The sequence below is a fragment of the Falco rusticolus genome, chromosome 13 (genome assembly GCF_015220075.1).
Source record: "Falco rusticolus isolate bFalRus1 chromosome 13, bFalRus1.pri, whole genome shotgun sequence".
Lineage (NCBI taxonomy): Eukaryota > Metazoa > Chordata > Aves > Falconiformes > Falconidae > Falco > Falco rusticolus.
Genome location: NC_051199.1, coordinates 29,087,206 through 29,109,529, shown reverse-complemented (window position 1 = coordinate 29,109,529; position 22,324 = coordinate 29,087,206). Strand labels below are relative to the sequence as shown.

The 22,324-nt window shown below is 45.8% G+C and overlaps 3 protein-coding genes across 8 annotated transcripts in view; 1 reads left to right on the top strand and 2 right to left on the bottom strand.

Annotated features, from left to right (window-relative positions):
- Window positions 1–1,483: 1,483 nt before the first annotated feature.
- On the bottom strand, window positions 1,484–6,092 carry C13H3orf33 (chromosome 13 C3orf33 homolog). The gene is made up of 5 exons (XM_037407403.1): window positions 5,987–6,092; window positions 5,844–5,903; window positions 4,106–4,259; window positions 3,191–3,351; window positions 1,484–2,741 (listed from the first exon to the last, which is right to left on the bottom strand). Exons 1-5 carry the CDS (start codon window positions 6,065–6,067, stop codon window positions 2,475–2,477), a joined length of 723 nt encoding a protein of 240 aa, XP_037263300.1. The 5' UTR covers window positions 6,068–6,092; the 3' UTR covers window positions 1,484–2,474.
- Window positions 6,093–8,395: 2,303 nt separating this feature from the next.
- SLC33A1 (solute carrier family 33 member 1) lies at window positions 8,396–19,993 on the bottom strand. 3 transcript variants are annotated; one of them, XM_037407318.1, is made up of 6 exons: window positions 19,140–19,993; window positions 14,898–15,088; window positions 14,079–14,263; window positions 13,025–13,142; window positions 11,967–12,182; window positions 8,396–10,280 (listed from the first exon to the last, which is right to left on the bottom strand). In XM_037407318.1, the coding sequence occupies exons 1-6, from the start codon at window positions 19,894–19,896 to the stop codon at window positions 10,113–10,115; spliced, it is 1,635 nt and encodes a 544-aa protein (XP_037263215.1). In that variant the 5' UTR covers window positions 19,897–19,993; the 3' UTR covers window positions 8,396–10,112. The 3 variants fall into 3 exon arrangements, with proteins under 3 accessions (XP_037263215.1, XP_037263216.1, XP_037263217.1); XM_037407319.1 differs by having other exon boundaries at window positions 14,079–14,158; XM_037407320.1 differs by lacking the exons at window positions 13,025–13,142; window positions 14,898–15,088.
- A 209-nt stretch (window positions 19,994–20,202) lies between these two features.
- Window positions 20,203–22,324, top strand: part of GMPS (guanine monophosphate synthase) — a 32,688-nt gene continuing 30,566 nt past the window's right edge. The window contains exon 1 of one of the 4 annotated variants that reach the window (XM_037407315.1): window positions 20,203–20,302. Coding sequence is in view for 1 of the 4 variants with exons in the window: in XM_037407313.1 (XP_037263210.1) it covers window positions 21,218–21,244 (27 nt within the window). In the remaining 3 variants the exon portion in view is untranslated. Of the gene's footprint in view, window positions 20,317–21,093; window positions 21,245–22,324 lie in introns of those variants that run through there. The other 3 variants (XM_037407314.1, XM_037407316.1, XM_037407313.1) reach the window with 3 other exon arrangements.

Below are 22,324 nucleotides of genomic sequence, written 5' to 3'. Positions count from 1 at the left end.
GAGCTATTTGTTTCTACTCCTGTTACCGCTCTTTCAATAGACAGGCCTCCCACAGAGACGAGATCTGCAACCTCTCAAGCCTTGCACAGATGGAAAGCACGGCTTTGAAAAAAACTGTGCTTTTTTTGAGGGGGGAGGGTGTGTTGTTGGGTTTTTTTAAACAGCTAAGCCCTGGATGGTAAAGAAAACAGCATTAATAAACAATTACAGAAGCTGATTCTCACAAAATCATTTGTCACTGCAATTGCAAACCCTGCACCACTCGGCTACCCTCTGTGAGACTAGTGTCCATTACAGCATCAATCCCATACATGAAGCTGCTTCCTCTGTATTCTGGCCAAGAACTGTAGTAAGGGCACATCACCAAAACTTCTTGTCTTGTGCAACAAACACAAAAAGAGACCAGAGGCCTGAATCCAAAGATTTGGATATCCCACTCCATACTTCCTTCCAAAACCATTTCATTTAGGCTACCTCACTACCACCAATACAGGGAACTTTAAAAATTTAGTTCAGACCAAAGGGAAGCTTCGTTGACATAAGTGATAAAGCAGCTGTATTGCCAACTTTTAAAAATCCTTCTTAAGCCACAACCTAATGGAAAGGACACAGCAATTGCTGTAGTTTAGAAAAGTCTCTAGGGCTTTTCTGAACTTCATCAAGGGTAAAAAGAGGCAAGACTGTGAGGGAGCAAAGGTGGTTCACATTCACCCACACCTCACCTCTGCTTGCTAGAAATGTAGCATGTGGCTTCCTCAGATTTTTCTCTCAGTTTTACAGTGGATTTTTGTGATAAATCCTTCTATGACTCATTTACAAAGTGAAGGTAAGAAGTCTTGGTGGAAAAAAACAATCATAACTGCACAGTTATGACCAGTTTGGGAAAGCTTTTTCTATTTGCCAGGTATAGGAACAGGAACACCTATAACCCCTCAAAGAAGTGTATTATTGCTGAGACCGCATTTGTAGTTTGGCGTTAAAAGTCAACTTTTAGTTTTGCTTTGGAGGATGCTACAGCCGATCCCAAATCCCTGATCATCTGTATGACTTTTATGTCTAAGTACCACAGCAGCAGTTGGTCCAATTTATGCATCATGTATAATGCATAAAACCAGATGCCTCACTTTTCTTCCCCCCTCCCCCCAAACAGGAACAGATACCTGGTCTCCAGCTGCCGTTGAAGTCTGTCTCTGCCCAAATTGCTGCTTCCCCTGCCTCCCATGTTAGTCTCCAACGCTGAGATCTGCACAGCAGGTACTTCATGGCTAGATGCTCACTGTGCACTACCATCTATTCTTACGCAAGGAAAAGCTGCTTTTTTTTAGGATCTCAGGATTCACAATTTTGCTCTGAAGTCAGCAGCAAAACCAATGACATAGCAACTAATTGTCAGACAAGCAGTGCTCAGCTATTAAGATTTTTTTTGTACCACACTCTTCTCCTTAGTATTTCCTCGGCAAGGAGTCACACAGAAAGAAAGAAAATCTGTAAACCACTTCACTTTAAATAAATAATGGGATTGCAGGAGGTTAAACAAAGGTCAAGTGCTTGGCATATAAAACATGTAACAACGAACGTAAGAAATTCAATCTTTGCTCTGAAAATATTTACAAAATTAATAATACACTGATATACTTAACAAATGGTTCAAAAATAAAACAAGAATTTAAGTTCTTAGCACAGTATGGTCTAACTTCTCAAATTCCATGCTAAAGTTTTATTTTCATAGAATTTTAGATATTTATAGAGCCATCAGAAAAAAAATAGGTTTTTTCCTCTTCAAGTGGATGTTGTCTTCTAAAATTCTGGATTACTGACATATTTACATTCCTTGATACACCAAGTGGTATCTTTTTTCCCCAAGAAACTTCAGTTGTTATGACCTTATTGGCTTTTTAGGATCAGCTGTAACAAATTACCTTTTATATTGGTAACAATACAACCCATTATTCAAGATGAAACATTTTCAAAACACAAATTATACACAAAAGTAGTGTAAGGATAGAATTCAAACAAAATGCTCCTGTGTAAACGCTTACCATAAGCTTTGTAAAGGTCTGAAATAGAGGTTTTGAACCAATGTGGGCTACATTGTAATGACAAGTAACAGAGAAGCATTTACGGCCCTACACTGTGGAATGACACTCCGCACCTCTTAGAAACCTGACTATCGACTGCCTTCACTGTGGGGTTAACACAGATGTGTAGGTATTTAATAGGTGGAAAACTGGACAACTAATTTAAGATGTTATGGTTGGAAAAGTTCACCTTCAGAACATTTGGATTTGTGGCCTATGTAACCACTAAATTTCAATCCCATCTGGGTTATAATAACGCATTAAGGAACTATGAGGTTTCTGTTCAAGACAGGGACCCTTCAACATTATAGCACTGTTTTTTTTACCATAAACTTTACATAAAGCACATTAACACAGGTAACTGGCATTCCTCCACACAAGTCTCCCTTTTAAACTTTAAATGAACCTTCTTAACCAGCTCACAAATTGTTTCAATGTCTGTACAAATTTATTGCTGCTTATACGTTCTTTAATTCTTTCAGAGTAGCTTTCTTCTTTCCATATTCCTTTATTTTTCTTCAAGGCCTTTAACTCTGCTCGAAGGAGTCTTTTATGAAGTTCCCAGTACAGGCGGGAATCATGCTGCAGTCCCTCAATACGTGCTGTTTTGCCAAGCCCTTGCTTCAGTATCTCTTCATTTAAGCACATGCTGAGAAATCGACCCTATAAAAAGGCATAATAAATGTGGTATTCCCTTCACCTTTAAAACAGTTTTACTTATTTTTTCACATCAGCTCCCTCTGAGATACAAGCTTTACCTATGGCTAAATCTACGCTCTGGCAGAAAGTGTTAAAAGTTAAAGAGGAATCCATCTGACTGTTAAAACCTAATACTAATGCAAGACATTTGTGACAACATTCAATAGACTAAATGTGAGGCTAATCAGAACTACACAATATAGCCTGTCTGGCAGAGAAATACACTCATGTCATGATCAGTATGCAAAAACACTGGTCTTGAAATCAGATTTACAAACAACATTTAAAATTCAAATCAAGGCAGATAAATTACAAGTAATAATATTCCTTACATATACTGAGATCACTGAATTGCCTAACTACAGTGGAACTCAGAACTGCAGATAAAAGCCATTTTTTGTTATTATATTTACCTTATTTACTAAAACAAGGCACTCAAGCGCCAAGTTCTCCCTTCCCAGAAGCTGGAACCATATCACTTGTTTGGGTTTTAACTCTTGCTGTAACCAGGCCATGCCACTTGGAGCCAACTCCACTCCAGCAAGTCTTACCAGCAGAAGACCTTTGGATTGCCCTGATTAGAGAGAAAACTTTGTTACTACTTGCAGCAAAGGAAATGTCATGCTTTGCCAGCTCCTGGGCTGTTGGTAATGAATTTATTCCCATGGGCCTAAAAAAAAAAATAAAATCCATTTTAGTTCCCCAAAGCATTGCTTATTTGCAAACAGAATTTGGTCTCATCTCTCCTCCAGTAAAAAAAAAATAATTCAAGATTGTGGAAGTGGTTTAAGCTAGTTGGTTTTATTTTGCATACAAATAGAAAGAACTGCTTTCATTGTCAGTTACTATCATTTTATCTAAAGGGTTAGAAAAACCAAGAAGCATTAGTGCCTGCAGATATTTGCCAAGCAAGTGTGTGGCTCTCAGACTTGATGGAGAGCTTTTGCGAAGTCACAGAAAAACTATCAGTAAAGATGGGTTTGTATATGTAGCTGTCAGTTCAACATCTCTAAATAAAAGCGTAACCCCAAAAGTCTTTTTGCCAGGAATGAGATGAACTATGCAAGCAAATGAACCGTATGTGTGCTAGCTTTTACTGCCAGAAAAATACCACAATAATGATGCTCATTAATACAAACATTGTACTGGTGAGTTCATTTTACAGGTCTCCTTCCAGTCTTTTTATTCCCCAGTCTCCCACCTGTAAAGAACCAGAACTGTACCTCAGCCCTTCCTCCCAAGCCTGCCACCACCCTGTTCTCTGCGTGGCTGCACTGAGGAGGACGATGTTTCATTTCTACCCTTGCTCTTCACATTGCTTTACTTACATTTTCTCTGTATCCACGTAATGAAAGGAATGCTAATGGGAATATGTTCAACTTCCAGGCCTTTCTCAGTTATGTGATGTATTTTTCCTCGCAATTTCACATTCTTTTCTACAAACTCCACAGGTATATCCAAAGCACTTGAAAACTTTGTTGTCTATTGATGGAAAGAAGAACAAGCCAGTTTTAAAAAACTTCTTCTTAAAATAGTTTGGCAAATTACAGCTCTATTATTAGACAGCACGGACAAGTATAAATAAATATTTTAAATAGTAATCAGTTGCAGAAGCCATTACATGCCAGCCTTTCACGATCTTCCATTTTACAGGACTTGCAATGTTAGGGGTGGGCATGAAAGCAAGGTTTAGAGAGAGAAGAGAAACTGATATTTTTTCAGCAATGAATATTGAAGTTCACATGATTCACCACAGAAAGAGTGTTACAGAAGTGGCCTGAATAGTGCTAGAATAAGGGCAAAAGGAAGCCAAGATGTGTTTAAAGACACTAGCAAAGAAGAGACACGCTGAAAACAAAGGCGGAGCAGGGAGGACAGAATCAACACAGCCTTTGGTAAGGGAGTAAAAGAGGAGAGAGACAAAAGCAGGTGTACACCTTTGAAAACATCACAAGAAGATTGAATTCGATACTATTGCCGTTGGTTAGTGGGAGGGTTCAAAGGGGCCGGTTACAACTAAGCAAAGGCTTGGCCATCAGCACCGGAGCACAGCAGCCGCTGGCTCAGGGGGTGCAGGGGCACGACAGGCACCAGCGCTGCCTGACACCCGCTACTGGAGCCACAAACGCCCAGAGGTCTCACCTTACGAAGCTTTTTGTAGAACACTGACCTACTTCTACACAGCTCTGAAAAGCTCCCATCTGCTTACCTGACATCACCCATCAACTGCAGTGCCACGCCAGCCCTCAGGGGAAACAAAAAACCGAAACCACAACTATACTCAAAGATCTTTCTGCTGTGCGTTATTTATTCAGTAAATCTTGCCATTTTCAGTCTGTAAGGACTCCCACTAGGAATACAGCAAGTGAGAAGCTTGCAGGCAGGAAGGCCGAAGGTTTTTACAAACTGAAGTTGTTCAAGTCTGATCTCATTTGCACGGGAAGCTCCAACAGGTTAGCTCATTCACAAACCCTCGCCTTAAAACAAAACCAAACCCCAAAACAACAAAAAGCCCCCAACAAACAAACAAACCAACCCAACCCAACAACAAAAAAACAACTAAAAAGAGCAACAACAAATAAAGACTGCTGGTTAACATCTGTGGTTCAGGCTTTCTGGTAAGATTTTAAAGTAAAAACTCGATGCAGATGCTCTCTCCCAGCAGAGCGCAGCTGGAGCTGTGCGGGGGGATGGTGGCGGTAACGACAGCCCCTCCAGCAGCGGGAAGCAGGTGGCAGGGCCGACCCGGGGCTGTGGAGCGACCCCGGAGCCCGCGGTGACACCGGAGCCGCCCCACGGCGGGGCAAGGCTCAGGGTTCTGCTAACCCCCCCCCCAAACGCCGCGGTGCCCCGGGCGGCCCGGGGACAGGGCGGGGGGGCCCGGCCCTGCTGCGGCTTCACCGCCACTGGCGGCGCCTCGGCCCGCACGGCGGGAGGGCCCGGGGCCCGTACCGGTACGAAGCAGCTTCTAAGTTAAGAAACGAGAACGGGGCCGAGGAAGATGCCTCAGCCCGGCCGCGAAGCCCCGCTGGGGCCAGCTGCCCCCCCCGGCGCCGCCGCACTCACCAGCCGGACGCTGCGGGCCAGCACCAGCACCCCGGCCACCGCCATCCCGGCGCTCAGGCTCTGCGGGCAGAGGAAAGCGGGGCTCAGCGGGGCTCAGCCGCGCCGCATCCCCCCCCCATTCCCCGTCCCCGCCGCCCCGTTACCCGCAGGAGGCTGAGGTGCCCGTCCGCCCACTCGGAGAGGCGGCCCAGGCCTTCGGCCACCCCGCTCCGCCGCTCCGCCATGGCCGCCGGGGGCGGGGCGCGGGGATTGGGGGCGGGGCAAGGGGCGGGTCCCCCCGCTGCCCCCTGCCCTGAGCGCCGGCGGCGCAGCCCGACCTGCCCGCGCAGCGCGGCCGCTGGCGCCCCGTGAGGAGGAAACCACCGTCCCGGCACGTTCCGGCCGCCCCATCCCGGTCTCCAACGGAAGGTGTAAGGAATCAGCCGCCAGCGATGTCAAACCGCGTTTGTGCTTACACAAGCCGTCCAGCTCAACCCCACGCTGGGTTTCTAACGAACAGGCCGTACAGGAGACGGTATCGGTAACGGTCACAACTCGGGATTTCTGGAAAAAGCACAGGCCGAGTTGGGAATCGGTAACCCAAGCTGGCAAAAGCCATGCGTGAATCAAAACTTTTTATCAAAAGTTCAGACAATTCTTAAATTACCACCTATGGGATAAGTTGGACAAGCAAATAGCACCCCTGTACCTTTTCTCAAAGACAGCAGCATAGTTGTTAGTTTTACTTTATTTACTAAATGCAAACATTTTAATAAATATAGAAATAGTATAAACCCTTGTTTTTAGCAAAAGCGTCACTTGTAGCTAAATGACAATTTAGAAAACATACTGCCAACTGCTACAACTTGTATGTTGGGTAAGATGCTAAAAAATAAATAGCATTGCCTCACAGACAGCGGGGGGTTCAAGAGTCAGACAATATTGCTGCCTGCAAACCCGGAGCTGCTCTGTCCCCTGCGGCGGGGAGAAGCTCTGATTTCTCACTCCACCAGTGACACAGCTCTCCTCGCTGCCCTGCTACTGGATCAAACAGCACCCAAACACCCTCTGCCATCAGCCTGTTCAGAACAGCGCTCATCACCACCTGTAACCACACTGCCAGTGCCCAGAGGACACAAACAAGACAGCTTCACAGAAAACAAAGAACTGTTGGTAATCGGCACTGGCAGATACTTCAGTGTCCATAACAAAGACAAAACATAGGGTTGATACTGTAAAAAAACAAGAACCGTCAGATGTTGCGATGGTGCGCTGATAGTTCACAGGACGCAGGACCAGCAGGTTTTATCGTCAGCCATTTCCACGCGGGGCCACAGCAGCGGGTGCAAAATCCTGCTTTACACGCCTTGTCAGACTTTACACTTTGCTTTATACGCACTCTCTCTGGGCACTGGAATTGCAGGGTTGAATTTTGGAGCACCAGTATTTGCCTCTTAAGGAAGTCTTGGGAAACAATAACAAATTACACTCATGAGCGCAGACGATGATGGCTTTCCTGCACGGAAACTACAAGGCTGTGTCTAACGGGTGCCAAAGGGGAGAGCCATTCCCTACCTCTCCTCCCCATCCTGCTGCACCCTCTCCCCTGGGACCTGTCTCACTTCACAATGATCCTGCTAAGAAATTTAAACCAGGACAAACCCTTTACCTACAAAACCCCAATTTCTGCCATTTCCCTTTTGCTGCAGACAAAACGCATCTGACCCCCCTGGGCCCGCTCAGGCCACGCAGGACCACAAAACCTCCCCAGGACCCAGTGCCACCCACCTTCTGCAGTTCCATTTTAATAAGAGGTTCTCAAGGAAGAAGTTGGGTTGCTTCTTTCTTCTTGCCTTTTTTGAAAAGTTTTATTTAATATTTTATGTTCAATATCTTAAAGACTATGGTAGTTCTAGTCTTTAAAAAAATAAAAAACCTCACTTTAAAAGAGGGTTGGGAAAAAACAAGTAGTGAGACCAGTAACCAAGAAAAGTTACTGGTTCTTTTCAGCAGCTTGCTAAGCCACTGGTACTGCAGTAGTATTTCTGACTTGTGTTACAAAACAGCAACACAGATTAAAGGAAACCTCATCCATCCATTATTTCTCCAGTTTGAAACAGGAGGCAGTTGTTTAATTTAGGTCACATTTCACATATATTACTACTGATTTAGAGTTTATGTTTAATTTTTATGTTGTCAAGATCATCCAATATACTGACAAGCAATCCTCAACTTGTCTTTATTAATAACAAGTTTCACTGGCATCTTCAGAAATAGTGAAAAAAATTGCAAAGTAAAAGCCAACTCTAAAACACCTACAAATTAACTCACTGTATTCTGCACCTGAAAAGTTTTTCCTCAAAGTCAGAAAACTTAAACATAAACATCTCTAGGTGTAGCCAAGATGGGATTAAAGTAAGTGGCTCATTATTCCAGTAAAAACACAGAACTGAAGTGCCTTGTACAGAGTTAATCCCATGGAGATATCTGGCTAGGACTGAAAGATGCACCCCCCTTCAACTACAAATCTCGCATATATTCTTATATATTCTTTTTGTGCTCATGCAGAGGTGAAATTGGAAGATTTTTATTTTGGGAAGTAAAAACAATGTGACCTTATTTAGCTTGACTGGTTGTGCTGTACTTGAGGCAAACTGTGAGAATATGCTGTTGCTGGACAGCAGGCCGCAGCAGGGGAGAGGTACAGCTCAGGGTCTGGCTTTCCCCAACTGCTAAGGGTGTCACTGAGGAAGGAGAGGGGAAGAGACCGAGGAACAGGCTTCAGTGCCCAGGGAAGCACTTGGTCACACTGTCCTCTTCCAGTCACCTTCTTAATCCTCTCTTCATGTAGACATTTCACACACACCCATATGACCCCTTCAGTCAGTCAAAGTTGGTACAGGTTTACCTTTTTCCCTGAAACATACAGTAACAAAGATCCACAATGCCCTCTGGAGCTTGGAACACCAAGTTCAGGATGCAGTACTTCAAATATTGACAAGGCAAGAAACACAGAATGGAAAAGAAAATCACGTACCTTTCAAAGAGAATTTTAATAGACTTCTTTTTTAATAATGATGTACCATATACACCCAACAATGTCCAAGTGCCCTCTCTCTAGGCATACAGTGCGCTTGCTGTATGTCACTAAGGCACTCAGGAGGGAAGTAATTTTTGATAAATGCCAAGGGAATGTTTCCACTACACAGCATCAGTAATAAATGTCTATAGCAGCTCTACCACAGGATTTCGCTTGTTTGATTTATGTGGCAGCAAGTAGTATGCTGACTCACTGGGAATTTGGCAAGTTTGTCATCACCAAATCACTTTCAAAGGCACTGATCATCTTTTCTTACCCCTAGGTGGGAACAGTCACCTTTTCTTGCACTGACTTTCAAAACAAATGCTCACGTTACAGTTACATAGAGGAACCAACACTATCAATTCATTCCCTCAAAATAAAAACCGCCCTCCGAAGGCCTGCATGCCTTTGGAAGCCTGTTTTTTGTCTGCTAGCTGCTGCACTACCCAGTTTGCATCTTCAGGACTCAAGGCTTAGAGTATTGTGCGTTACTGAAGTCCTACCTGACAGCATTTTTTTCGACAAGCAAGTACCTTGAATGGAAATCAAAATGCTTTGAAACAGCAGAAATAAATTAAATGTAATTTGTTTATAAAAATATTTTCTTATAAATCTTTAAAGCTTATAAAAGCCAGAAAATACATTTAAAAGAATTTCTGAAACATTTCATCCTTTGAGGTGTGGTTACAGTTCAGAAAGTGAGAAGAAACAAAGCCCACAGACATTTCACATTTCTCTTCCCACAAGGAATTCTGTAGCACAACATGTTTAATCTACAAGTCAAAATGCCTTTGACATCCTTCCCCGGGTCAATTCCCCATGTCAGATCATTTCTGTTTGAAAATAAAGGGTTGGAACTTAGCCGACAACGCTGCTGTGTAGACAGACATGGCACAATGAGCTTTTCCATAGTCACTATATGGAAATTCAGACATTGGTTATACCAGCAGCCATGACTCTGAAGCTAGAGCTCGGGGATATGTATGTAGTACATAGGTGCCATTTTTTAATCAATTACTTTCCCAACTTAACATTTTCATATTGGGAGTGCAAGTGGTATCACATACAAACATACCACCGCCTCAGCCACCCATTTTCTCAGTGATGTGGCATTTAAAAATACCTATATTCCTGTTTATTGATTATGGGATATGTCTTTGTAATAAAACTAAAATGACCTTGCTAGTCCGTCCAATATTTAAACTGCATCAATTGGTCCTCTTGCACTTCCACGAAGACTGTCCTTCATCCTGCAGCTTTTTAAATTTTGGCCCAAGTAGGAACCACCAGCCAAATCCCAGAATGACACAGATGACCGATTCCACATAGTAACCATCCAAGGTAGTAACACAAGAACCACCAGCTTTTGTGCAGAGCTGAAACAGAGAAGCAGAAGTCAATGCATCAACTATTCTCTGGGAGAGAGACACACAGACCTTTTAGAAAGCAGGGATTAGATACCCACTGTTTTTTACTTGCTTTTGGTTATGATTAAATATATTTTACTCTTCCTTGTTTCTTATGGAGTTAGTAAGAGAGGCTTTTGAGCTTACAGTCAGTGTGAGAAGTAACAGAAATGTTATAAAACATATGGGAAATGGAGCACTGGCCCAAGGGGCTAACTCTAAAAAGGGAAACTGTCCAGCTGTCTCATGCGGGCCTGAAGGTGCAATTGCTGTTCTTCATACCATGAAAAAAAGATATTTATTTTTTCTCTAGCCATCCAAACTGCTTCTAAAGAAGTTACCCTCTTGCATCTCACCACACTGAATCTACAAATGGGCAGTACAAAATGCTGCATATGTTTGGGAAAAACGTGCTCGGGATGTTTTTTAATCGCAGAACTGGAAGACAAAATCTCCAGCATTTAAAGGGTAAGAGCATAGCACTCTATAATTTCTGCTATTGTTCCGCTATCAATACTGCTATAATCCCAAGATAAATCAATCCTCTGAGTTGAGGTTCTGCCAGCATTTTCATTATTCTGAGACGTGTCAAGATCAGATCAGGAATAAGAAAGGAAAGGTACTGGAACATTACCAGCTGGGAGGATGTGAGAAAAAGAGGAGTGAGGTGAAGGAGGAAGGACTTAGGCTCGGTAGAGGCCCAGGCACAGGGAACCTAATTAGTGGCAATGCAATGAGAGGCAGGCTGAAAAAGCACACACTGCAAAAGTGGTTTCCCCTCTGCAACTAGTAACAACTGCAACTCCAGTTCAAAACAACTCATATTTGACTCCTAAAACACTTTGTTTATTTAGACAGTCTCCACATCCTAAAGAGTCCTGGCATTCATGAATGAAATAAATCTCAGTCATGAGTATGGAAAAAAAGTCCCAACAAAAAAACCCCCAAAACATTTCCACCCTTCCAAAGAGTCACATTAAAGTTTCTAATTCGCTCATGAGCAGCTGAATTTGGAACCTTGCTTTCCAGGCAGCTTTGCGTACTGCCGTTTGATCTGTGTGCAGCAGCACAGCATGTTCTTTGTTCCCTTTCACAGGGCTCCCCAGAACTGGGAAGGCAGCCAGTCACACTGCTCAGTTTCATATGGAAAGTGAAGATCAATGACAGAGAGAGAAGCAGCATCACAGGAGAAAGTATCAAGGTATCCAGATAGAAAGCCTCCAAAAATGCAGAAGGAACAGAAACCTACCACAAAAATTAAAGGACTTGGGGGACAGACACACTGCCAAGAACAGCACGCCTAACTACACAACTCTGAACTCAGCAAGGTTAACTCTCAAAAATGCACCTACAGCCTCCTTACACAGCAGAGAATGTGGCACCAGTCTACTGCTTCTACCATCAGCTTTTCACCCCAGCCCAGAAACGAATGGACAACTACACTGCAACTGCAAATCTGTGGTAAGATGTTAGTTAGTAAGAGTGTACAGATAAAACCAGAGTGAATTTTGTCAGACAGGAAAATCAGCTCAATTGGTGGGAATTTTCAAGCACAAGCTATGCACTATGAAGGTTTTCAAAGGTGAAAAAATACTAAAAGAAGCAATTTCATCAAGAAATATTTGAACAGAGACCTTCACAGCCTCCGACACTTACTTCTGCAGCAACCGTAGTTCCACAGGTCTGTTCCTGGGCCCCTGCACACTCTTTCACCGTGAGCGGGTCCACAAGCCAGAGCGCAACGGTGGCAGGCCAGTTCCCTCCCAGATTTGACACAGTATTTAGGAGCGTCATGTAGGTCCCTCCAATCAGTGGATCACTGACTTTGGCGTTGAAAGCCATTATTGCAACATACATGCTATACAGCGTAATCTACAGAAGAGGTAAGAAAACCCACAGCGCTGTAAGGCCTCCACAGTTACAGACAATGACAGCTAAAACCCCCACCATAAAAACTGTTCTAAGAGATCACTTGAAGTTAGCAACCTTGACTACAAAATAACCTCAAGAGCTTTTTAAATGGCTTAAAAAGAGATAAATTACTTCTGCAGTCTGCCTCTCTGCTAATTCCAAGAAGTAGCCTTGCCACTTATCTCAAGTCATGCTGAAATGGACCTAGCCTCACACGCACAGGAATGACTCAAGTAATCAAACTGAAGTATAAGGCCAGCTAAAATAGCATATAAAAATAACACTTTTGCTTTTAGAAATACACTCTTAAGGCTCTGCATACATTTTCGATCTGATCCAAAGCCCAGTCTGTATCAGGCATTTGTTTTCCAGGCCTTTGGATCAGATCCGTTATGAAGCTCCTCCAAAAACATTCAATAAAGTATGTTTTCTAGGGCCAGGATCACATAACTTTATGGATCTGCACAATACGCATGATCATCATCATGCCTATGAAACTCAGTCGAATGCTGGCATTTCTCCCAACTCCACCACACTTTTGATCTTTTCTGTTTGTGGACAAAAACACATCTGGGAAACAAAAGATCTGGTCAACTAAAACTAACACCACTGAAGATGTCCAATGGAGCACATGGAAGAGGGCAAAATAATATTGGCAAGAGTATCAAAAGCAAATATAGCCATACAGCACAGGTCAGACTTAGAGGAATTCCAGTGTAACTAAAAAGCAGAAAATGGCATTTATAGTCCTCTAGTTGATCGATATGGAATACCCCTCCCCTTCCCACACAAGTGCACGTTACCTGATGTAAAGCATAACTCAACAGTACTACAACATAGTAGTAGACAGGAAATCCTCCTTCATGTTTTACTTTAGGAGTCCACCATACCAAAAAAGCAAATTCCAGACCAAGCAGTAATCTGGAGGAATAAGATAATTCATAATTCAAGTAATTCCTCCCATGTGTTTCCTTGATACAAAGCAACTGTTGAACATTTATACATATAGACTACATAAAAATAGTTTATCTCTAAATAAGTACAACTATTTCTATCTTAGAATTAGGTATTAAATATCTGACAAGCACTCAAATTGTAAACATTTTACACCTAAACAATTCTGTCTTCCATATAAACACAATTCACTGCCAGATCTACAGTAGTTTTCTCCCCTGCCCCTTCACACAGAAATTTACTTTAGAAAGCAACGCAAAAGATATCCACCTACATTCAGCTGGAGCAAGATCTACTGTTTTTTATTTGGAGAAAACATACATAGTTGCCTAAGAACATGTTAAAGTAATGAGTGTTACAGACATGTTACACGATTTACTGAGTAACAGCATTACATAATTTGCTGGATTCATTGTTTTTGTATTCTATAAGCAAACTCCTGTACAAAACAATTAACACAGAAATGAAATGTCTCCTTGCCTGCATCAGCCTACCTTAGCTTCTTTTACTTCCAGTTACCTCAGTAAAACATACATCCAGCAGATGCACCAAATGACTTGTCCATGTGTTCTGCCACTCTCACACTGGGAAGCACACAGAATTTTACAGAGAGTCCCAGATCTAGTCAGCACGATTCACGAATAAGGAACTATTGACACTGAATAAGAGCAGGGCAGTACTGCTCTAATGCTGTTGTATACGTGCCTTGAAAACACCTCCTGTTCTGCTTTCTCGCCCGTGACACTGCATGAATCATCTTCAGGGCACAAGACACAGTGTTCAATTTAAGATGAAAATTATGACATACTTCCTTGTATCTGGAAGTTATGGTTACACAAGAAATCCAATACTCATCTGAATACATAAATTACTACGTTTCTGTAAAATTAGATTTGTTTTTACCTGAAAGGCATAGCTTTGTAAAATGTGTTGAGTGGCTGGGGGCCTGCTGTGTACTTGCTGATAATCAGAGGCAGTATTATCTGTAAAGGAACCATTGGAACTGCTAGCAGAGCTAAGTGCTCTTTCGGGACTCCCTCTTCCACCAATTTGAGTCCTGTTACAGCATCTGCTGCTGAAAATCCAACCTGCAATGTTAGACAAAATAAACTGAGTGAGAGTTTGGCTAGAAATTCAGTTTACTCAGTATTAAGTAAGCTGAGAAACTGATAGAGTACAAGTCGCTCCTGTCTCTGATTTGATTTCCAAATAAGTTTTGAGACACATTCTACACTTGCACACTCTTACTGTCTTCAGTGCCAAAACTATACCAAGAGCATCAAACATAGCAATCACATTCACGTCCATGCTGTAACTGCTATTGGTACCCACAACGGCCAGCAAGAAGCCATGAAAACCCAGTTTGTACAGAGTTGCAGATTCTAGGAATAATATACAGGTTCAAAGAAATGTTTTCTGTCCTTTTAACTGCAGACTACAAAAGCAGCCTAATTATTTAAAAATGTCTTAAAACAATACTAGATTGTACTCAAGCTTCTCTTTGATGCTTGGGTAAACACAAAAGCTCAAACAAATGTTTTCTCTTGTACAACCCTGGTTAGCATGATGACATAAAACATTCTGTTTCAAATTTCATTTGAAAATTCCAAACTCTGATGACAAGAACTAGGAAAGCTAAGAACTGTTGCATCACAGGGACTCTGTAACCTTTCAGACTCCAGCGTCATCAGCATCTAACAACTGATGTATATATTTACTTACCTTTGCTGTGAGAATCAAGAGACAGAAAGTAAGAACTGCTGGCATCTTGATTATTGAGAATAGCAGCCTGTATGTATCAGTGATGCCTTTTGTTTCTTCTTTTATTGGTATTAGTTCCTTATTTTCCTTTTTCAAAAGGGCAACCAGTGTAGTAGTAATTAAAAAGACAGCTCCCCAGAAAAACAGGAAATCTGGAGGGGAAAAATAAAATAAAATAAAAAGTTTTTTCTAGCAGCAGTCATCAACACTAAATTAACAAGTCACTGAGTATCTAAAATGCAGTTATTTTGCAAAAATATCAACATAATAATAAAAAAAAAATGAATAAAACCATTACTCACTGATCCTCCTAAAAACAAGGAACAAAAGCAAACCACATACACAGCTACACACAGTGACTGACACAGCTCTTCCCTGCCCCTCACTCTGTAATGACATGTTTGCTTGAGATCTGAGACAGAACAGCAGCAGCAAACCGGGTCACTTCCTTGGTGTTCTCAGTATTACTACCACAGCAAGCACATTGGAAGAGAAACAGAAATACAAATTTTGAAGGATTACAAATACAACCTCTAAAAGCTAATAAAGGAGGAAAAACCATTTAATAGTTAAAAGATGGGGAAAACTTCAGAGGAAGTCATTCACAACTCTCCAGCTGATTTACCGTGTTGCTACATAACTATTCTGTCCCTCAGCTCTATACTGCCCCTATAATATCTATCCACCATCAGAAGGAAACAAAGATTTACGCTTGTGAGTGTAAAGATGTTCTGATGAAAGTTCTTACACAGTTGTAAAGTCAGATATGTCTGTTTTAAGTTGATATTACACTTGCCAACTTTATGGTGCTCTATTTTAAGCAATATAGTATTTCCTAAATTATGTGTTTGAAGGCAGCAATAGTAAAAATCAACCCATATTTTACGGCAAGTACTTTTCGAGTTAGTGAATGGATTAATCTAAGATAATCCTATCTTCTACCTTTATGAAAGGGGCAAGAAAGGACTCAGCAACATGCAAAGGCTAAAACAGAAGCAGCCTTTTATTTTCCTGGTCACAACCAACTGCAGAAGCCTCACGGTGACTTGAAAGTAAGCTGCAAGGGCTGGTGAAAGGGCAAAGACAGTGCAAAGGTTTAGTCAATTATTAGCTGCTGCTTACGCACAGGAAGAGAGCAAGCCCAAGAAGCATGGAAGAAAACACAGAAAGACTACTTTACCTAAAGCCTACTGTTCTCAGTTTAAAAAAAAAATAAAAAAAAAAAGCCATTTCAAACCATTTGCTGCTGCTTCCACAGCAGCTACTTCTCCCTCTTCTAAAGTAAGGAAGATCTCATAATCAATGCTGTCAGATTGCTCTCTCCCCTGCTAAAAAAAAAGTACCCTGAACATGTACTTTTAAGTAAAAGGTAAATTTTCAAAGTCAAGATAATCACAGCTACTGTCTACAAAAGACATACAGGAGTGGTACTCTAATAATAACACTAAGCACTATCACTGCAGCGCAAGGACGGGAATAGAAATAGCTTTCAACATCATCGCATGAATACTCTTGATCAGGTCAGCTCTGTCAGCTGCAGTACAGCAGTGCAATGGCTGGATTAGCAACAAAGCAAAACAAAAAATAATAAAAGCCATATATAATATTCCAGATTTAAAAAAAAAATGGTTTTGTGGTTGTAGGCTGTTTGCACAAAAATAAAGTATACTTCCTTTCAAACAAAGCCCACTAACAGGCTACAAGCAAAACAACTTTGAAATGATAGTTTACACAAGGAATTTCTAGCACAAAATTCCTGGTGCCACCACTGCTGCCTCCCCCCATCCCTATTTTGTCTCTGCTTCTATCCCGTTACTAACAAAACTACTGTGTTGGGGCAAAGCAAGTTTTTTTTAATTAGATCAGGGATGGACCAGGTTGGCAAATAACCATCCACAAAGCATGCATGGGGGTACACGCGTTTTGTCACAACAGCTTTAAGTAATTCTACAGCTACACATATCCCAGGAAAAAGGGCGCTCCACAGTCACTGGCCCAGGTAAATTTGAACTGCCTTGAAGGGGCACCTTCTTCCTGTGCTCGCACTTTACCTCTCTTCCTTCATGCCGAAGAGGCATTCCTGTGATTGCTTGGGAAAATGGACAGGAATCAAAAAACCCAGCCAGTAAGATTCACCCCCTGTCCCTCCCTTATAATAATAATAAAAAAAATAAAAAACCGTCATTTGAGCAGCCAAGTGCTAAACTCATATACATGCTAGCACAAACAATAAGTCAAATGAAATTTATTTCTCATTCTCTCCTCTAGAAATGACCCTGAAACAACATAACACAGCATTTGTTTTGCTGAATGGTTTTACATTTGTTCATATTATTTCCCAAAGTTAATGAGAATGGCTAATGCTGTTGCTTCTCAGCCACTTAGAGCTGACTCGGGATCACGAAGCATTGACTTGTTCCTTCCCTAGCACTGGCACTCAGCCTATGACAGACGTGTTCAGAAAGCAAACTGACAGAAAACTATTCACCTTTTCAAAGTGTTCTGCTGCTGTAACTGCCCGAACCGGCTCAACATGAGCCCCGTTACAACCAGCGCTAGGACTGGAGAATCACTCTCCTCGTGTCAGTGAGCTGGTTTACAGTCCGCCAGCTCTACAGCTGCTTCAGGAGAAATGTGGACACAGCAATTTGTGGCACACAGTCACATGAACAAGGGAACAGACATTTCTTGCAACCAGTTTCACCACCCCCCAAAAAAACCTCCAATATCTCCTGCAACTATAGTGTCAGTTATTTGCTTTTCTTACTCTGCCCAGGTTAGTACTCCAGGACAAGTTAAAACAGGTTGCGTTGGTTTTGGGACATATTTTTTTTTTCAGGGACAGCACCCTTGTAATAGTAAGGAACCCATTTATACAAACAATACAAAGAAAAATAAAAAACCAAAAAAAAAACCTGGACAATGGAGGTAAGTATAGACAAACCAAGCTCTCTTAATTACACTAGTCATTTGCAAGTTGCATCAGCAGTAAAAGACGTCAGTGTGCCACTGCAGCAAGAGGGGAGAGACACACCAGCACTGACGATCTACACAGTAAGGGAAAACAAAAGAAAACAATAAACAAGGGTTACTTCGAGGACCACTCTGTACTGTCTAACATATAGACCTGACACAGGGTTATCAACAGGAAGGAAAGAGGAAGACTAGTAAGCAATTGTGATAGCTGCATAAGTACAGCAGTCTTGGCAACCGATATTCTGGTTTAACAACATTGGCATAGGACAGAAAGTGAAAACTAGCCTTTAAACAACAACTCAACTCAGTTTTGGCATATCTTTTCTCGTAGATGATATAGGCAGAACAATCTATGTAAGAGAGGGAAAAGAAACTAAACCCATGAGAATTCAGTCTTTATTGCCAGCCATGGTCACCTTGACACTGCAGCCAGAAGTGGTGCCATTTTTCCTGTCCTCCCATAAGCTGAGCTGGCTAAGCTCAGCCTTGCAACCAAAACGTGCATTTTAAGCCTCTTCTAGATAATAAGCCTAACATCAACCACCGCATATAAACTTTCTGGAAAAAAACCACACCAAACCACCCACCACCAAAATCAAACCTAACAACCCCAAAATCACCAACCACCACATTAATACAGTAACAGATACGGTTGGATGACCAGACTGCATTTAATTCATTAAAGAGAAAACCAAATCCCCCTTCATTTACTAAAATAAGGCCTTCCTTCAGAAACAGGCAAAGTGGTCCACCTGAAGATTTGTCACCTCCACTTCAGTGAACAATATCACCTTGGAAAAGTAAACTTTTTTCAATTTCCCCTTTCCTTCCTCCCAAAAGGAGATATTCTTAAAAAGCCTTCTTAAAAAGAGGCAAAGCTTTGTTTGTTTGGGTATTTTTTTAACAACAATCTATTTCATGGTCATTAAACTGGAGGGAGGTGAGGGGAAATTCTCTCTAAAGTGCTTAGATCAGCCAATATAATGACAATGCAGGTTTCCCACACTCTCAAGCCCAGAGAAGCCTGAAGTTCAGTGCATGTAGCAGCAGACTCCGCCAGCCTCCAGGAAGGCTGTGCTTTCTCACAGGCAGGGGACAAACCAGACCTGCTCAGTTCACAGCGCCAAACCACCGCTTGCTCTTGAATGGAGCTTCGGTCCAGGCTCAGGGAAGAAGAATCCCCATCCCAGCATCAGCGCGCACAGGCCGGCGGTACCCAGGCAGTACCTGAGAGGGTAACAATCCCTTGGGGCTGGGGCTGGAACCGCAGGTACTTGTTGCAGAAGGAGGCCGACTCGAGGGCCAGGAAAAGGACGTTGCCCAAGAAGTAGCCGGCCGTCTGGCCCACGGAGTTGCAGGTGGAAGCGTAGCCCACATTCTCCCTGGACAACATGGTCAGGGCCCAGCCGTCCACCGCAATGTCCTGCGTTGCCGCCAAGAACTCAAAGAGGAAGAAAGTCACAGTGAGAGCCACCACGTCGGGGCCCCGGCCCTCCCCATCGCCCAGCAGCAGGTCCACCTGGGTGGACATGTAGATCATGAAGACCCCCAGGACGTACTGCGTGGGCACCAGCCAGGACTTGCGGCGGCCAAAGCCCCGCAGGTAGACGGCGTCTACCAGGGGGGCCCAGAGCAGCTTGAGGCTGAAGGGCCAGAAGACGAAGCTGAAGAAGGCCTGGTCGGTGTAGCTGGCACTCCTGCTCTGCAGGATGAGGGGGACGCTGCCCGCCAGGCCCAGCGGGATGCCCTGCAGCACGTACAGCACCAGCAGCAGCAGAATGCTGCCCAGCTCTGCCCGACAGTCCCGCGCCCCCCGGGAGCCCGCCTCGGGCGGCGGCAGCAGCGCCTCGGCCTCGCCGCCCGGCAGCCCGTCCCCGCAGAGCGCCAGGGCGGGCGGCACTTCACCCCTCAGGTCCAGGCAGTGGTGCTGGCTCCCGGCCCGGCGCTGCCGGCCGCCCTCCTTGGCCGCGATGGCAGGCGACATGTCTCCGGCGGCGGCCCAGGGCCGTGCGGCGCGAGGCGGGAGCGGACCCCGCCACCGAGGAGAGGCCGCACACCGCCCCGGCCGCCGCCCGCCACCCCGCCCCTTCCGGGCACGCGGGCGCCGGCGGCAGGCGTGGCTGCCACTCATTGGCCCGCCGCGCAGTGACGTCAGGTGGCCGCTCCTCCCCGCTGTCGCTCAGCCCTGACTGGCCGGCCCCGCCTCCCAGGCGGCTCTGCCCCTGGGCTGTTGCGCGGGCGGCGGCGCGGTGCGGGGCGCGGAGGTGGCAGCTGCCGGGCCTCCCTGAGGCGCCGCGGCGCCCGGTACGGGGCTGTAGGCAGCGCGTGTGAGGGCCCGGGCGCAGCTCCCGCCGCGGGCTGGCAGCAGTTAAGTGCACAGTAAATAGTAGGTGAAAAATAAGAAGTAAGTTGCATTTTTTTGCTCTTTTTTATTTCCGTCGGTAGAGGAAAGCTCTTCGGCTCTCCCGTGCTCGCAGAAATAAATCTTTTCGGGGGGTGTCAGTCTTTTACCCTTATTTATAGTTACAGCCTGATTAGACCCTCAGAAACACGGTTTGTGTGTCTCCTGCTGTTTGCAGGACTTGATGTGTTCTGCCAGCGCTCAGTTTTTAAAAGTCCTTGAAAGACTTTAATATGGATAAAGGCGTAATACGATTAAAACACTAGGAACAAACATTGCACAATTACTGTCCTTGGGACAGCATTGCTTGGAATCCGGCAGTGGAACCAGGCCCCAGCTTGTAGTTTCACAAATAACTTCAATGCCTGTAGTGAGGCTTTCTTCGCTCCCCTCTCTCGAAGCGCGAGGGCTAGCGTTCAGAGAAAGGGCGTTAAAACGGCTCTGGGGAGAGTCCCACTGGCGCGGGCACCTTGCTCAGGGTCTTTCAAGAAATTCCTCCAGAGATGCGCTTTACACCACGCGGTGGACGCACAGAGGCGCCTATGGGAAAGCCGCGGCCGCTGCCTCCGCCCGTGCCCTTACGGAGCCGCGGGAGCGCGACGCCACGAAGTGCCCGTGCCGCGGGGGGCGGGCGGGCTCCCCTTCACCTCCGCCACCCGCACAGGGCCGGCCCGGCCCCCGCCGCGCCCCGCGCCCGATCCGCTGCACCGCCGGCCCCGCAGCCACCGCCGGCCCCGCGCTCCGCCCCTTCCGCCGGAGCGGGGCCGGGCGGGCTCCTCCTCCCCGCGGCGGAGGCGCAGCCGGGCGGCATTAGCTCATCGCGGCGGCGGCTCCTCGCGGCCCTTTCTTCCCCCTGCCCGCCTCGGGGCCGCTGCCCGCCGGCCGGAGCGCCCCGGCAGCCCCCATGGCCCTCTGCAACGGAGACGCCAAGGTCAGTGCCGCCGCGCTCCCCCTCGCCGCGGGACGCTGCCCGCCGCCCGCCCGGGCCTGCCGGGCGCTTTGTGCCGCCGCTGCCCGGCCCGGCCGCCGCCTTGGCTGGCGGGCACATGGCGCGGCGGGACCGGCCGGCCCCGGGGCTGCGGGCGGCCCTGCGGCGCAGGCCGGGGCCGGTGCCTGCAGCACGGCAGCTGCCCGCGCCCCCCGCACCGCTCGGCCACGGCGGCCGTTCCGCTGGGTAGATAATTAATTCCGCAGCCTGGGCTTTGATAGGGGGTTGTGTTGTTGTGGAGGGTCGGCTCCGGGTGCGGCCGAGCCCGCCTGAGCCGGGGCCGTTCGGCGCCTTGGCCTACGGCAGCCCCAGGGCGAAACTCAGCCGGGGCCTGGGGGTCCGGGCAGCGGCCAGCCGCGCTGCTGGGGCGCCACGGCGCAGGGGCAGCGGCCGCTCCTTCGGCCGGCTCCAAACAAAAGTTGCCGTGCTCGGGCTCCGCGGCCCCGGGCGGGCTCGCCACGCCAGGCCCCGGGCGGGCCGCTCCCCTGTCCCGGTGACCCTCGGGTTGCCTCGCGCCCCCGGTGTCGCCCCGTGCCCGGTTTGCAGCGATGGTGGCAAAAAAAATGTACCTTGTGTGCCGGGGTGACAGCGTGACTCGTGTGCTTTCGTGAAGTTGAATTTGCGTCCTTAATAACGCAGCTTCCGAACCAAACCCCTGCCGGTTGTCTCGAGTGTTTCTGTGGTAGGATAAAAGCCTTGTAGCGTCGTTCGTCGCTAGTTAGCAAGGAAACGTGACCCTGGGCGGGCTTTTTTAAGTGCTTGGTGGGTCCCTACTGAGACACCTTTCCCTGACCATGGACACAACCCCCTTTCCTGGCTGGGGCTGCTCCCGAGGGCCCCTTTGCTGGGGCGGTGGCACCCGGAGCTGTGCCAGGCCGTGCCAAGCCCCTCTCCCACAGCGCGTGTGCTGGCGGGAGGTGGGGGACAGGAGCGAAGGAGAGCGGTTTCCGCGGGGGCCCAGGTCCCAGCAGCCGTTGGAAATCCGCATGCGACTTGAGTAAATTCAGGTTTGCCCAAGATACT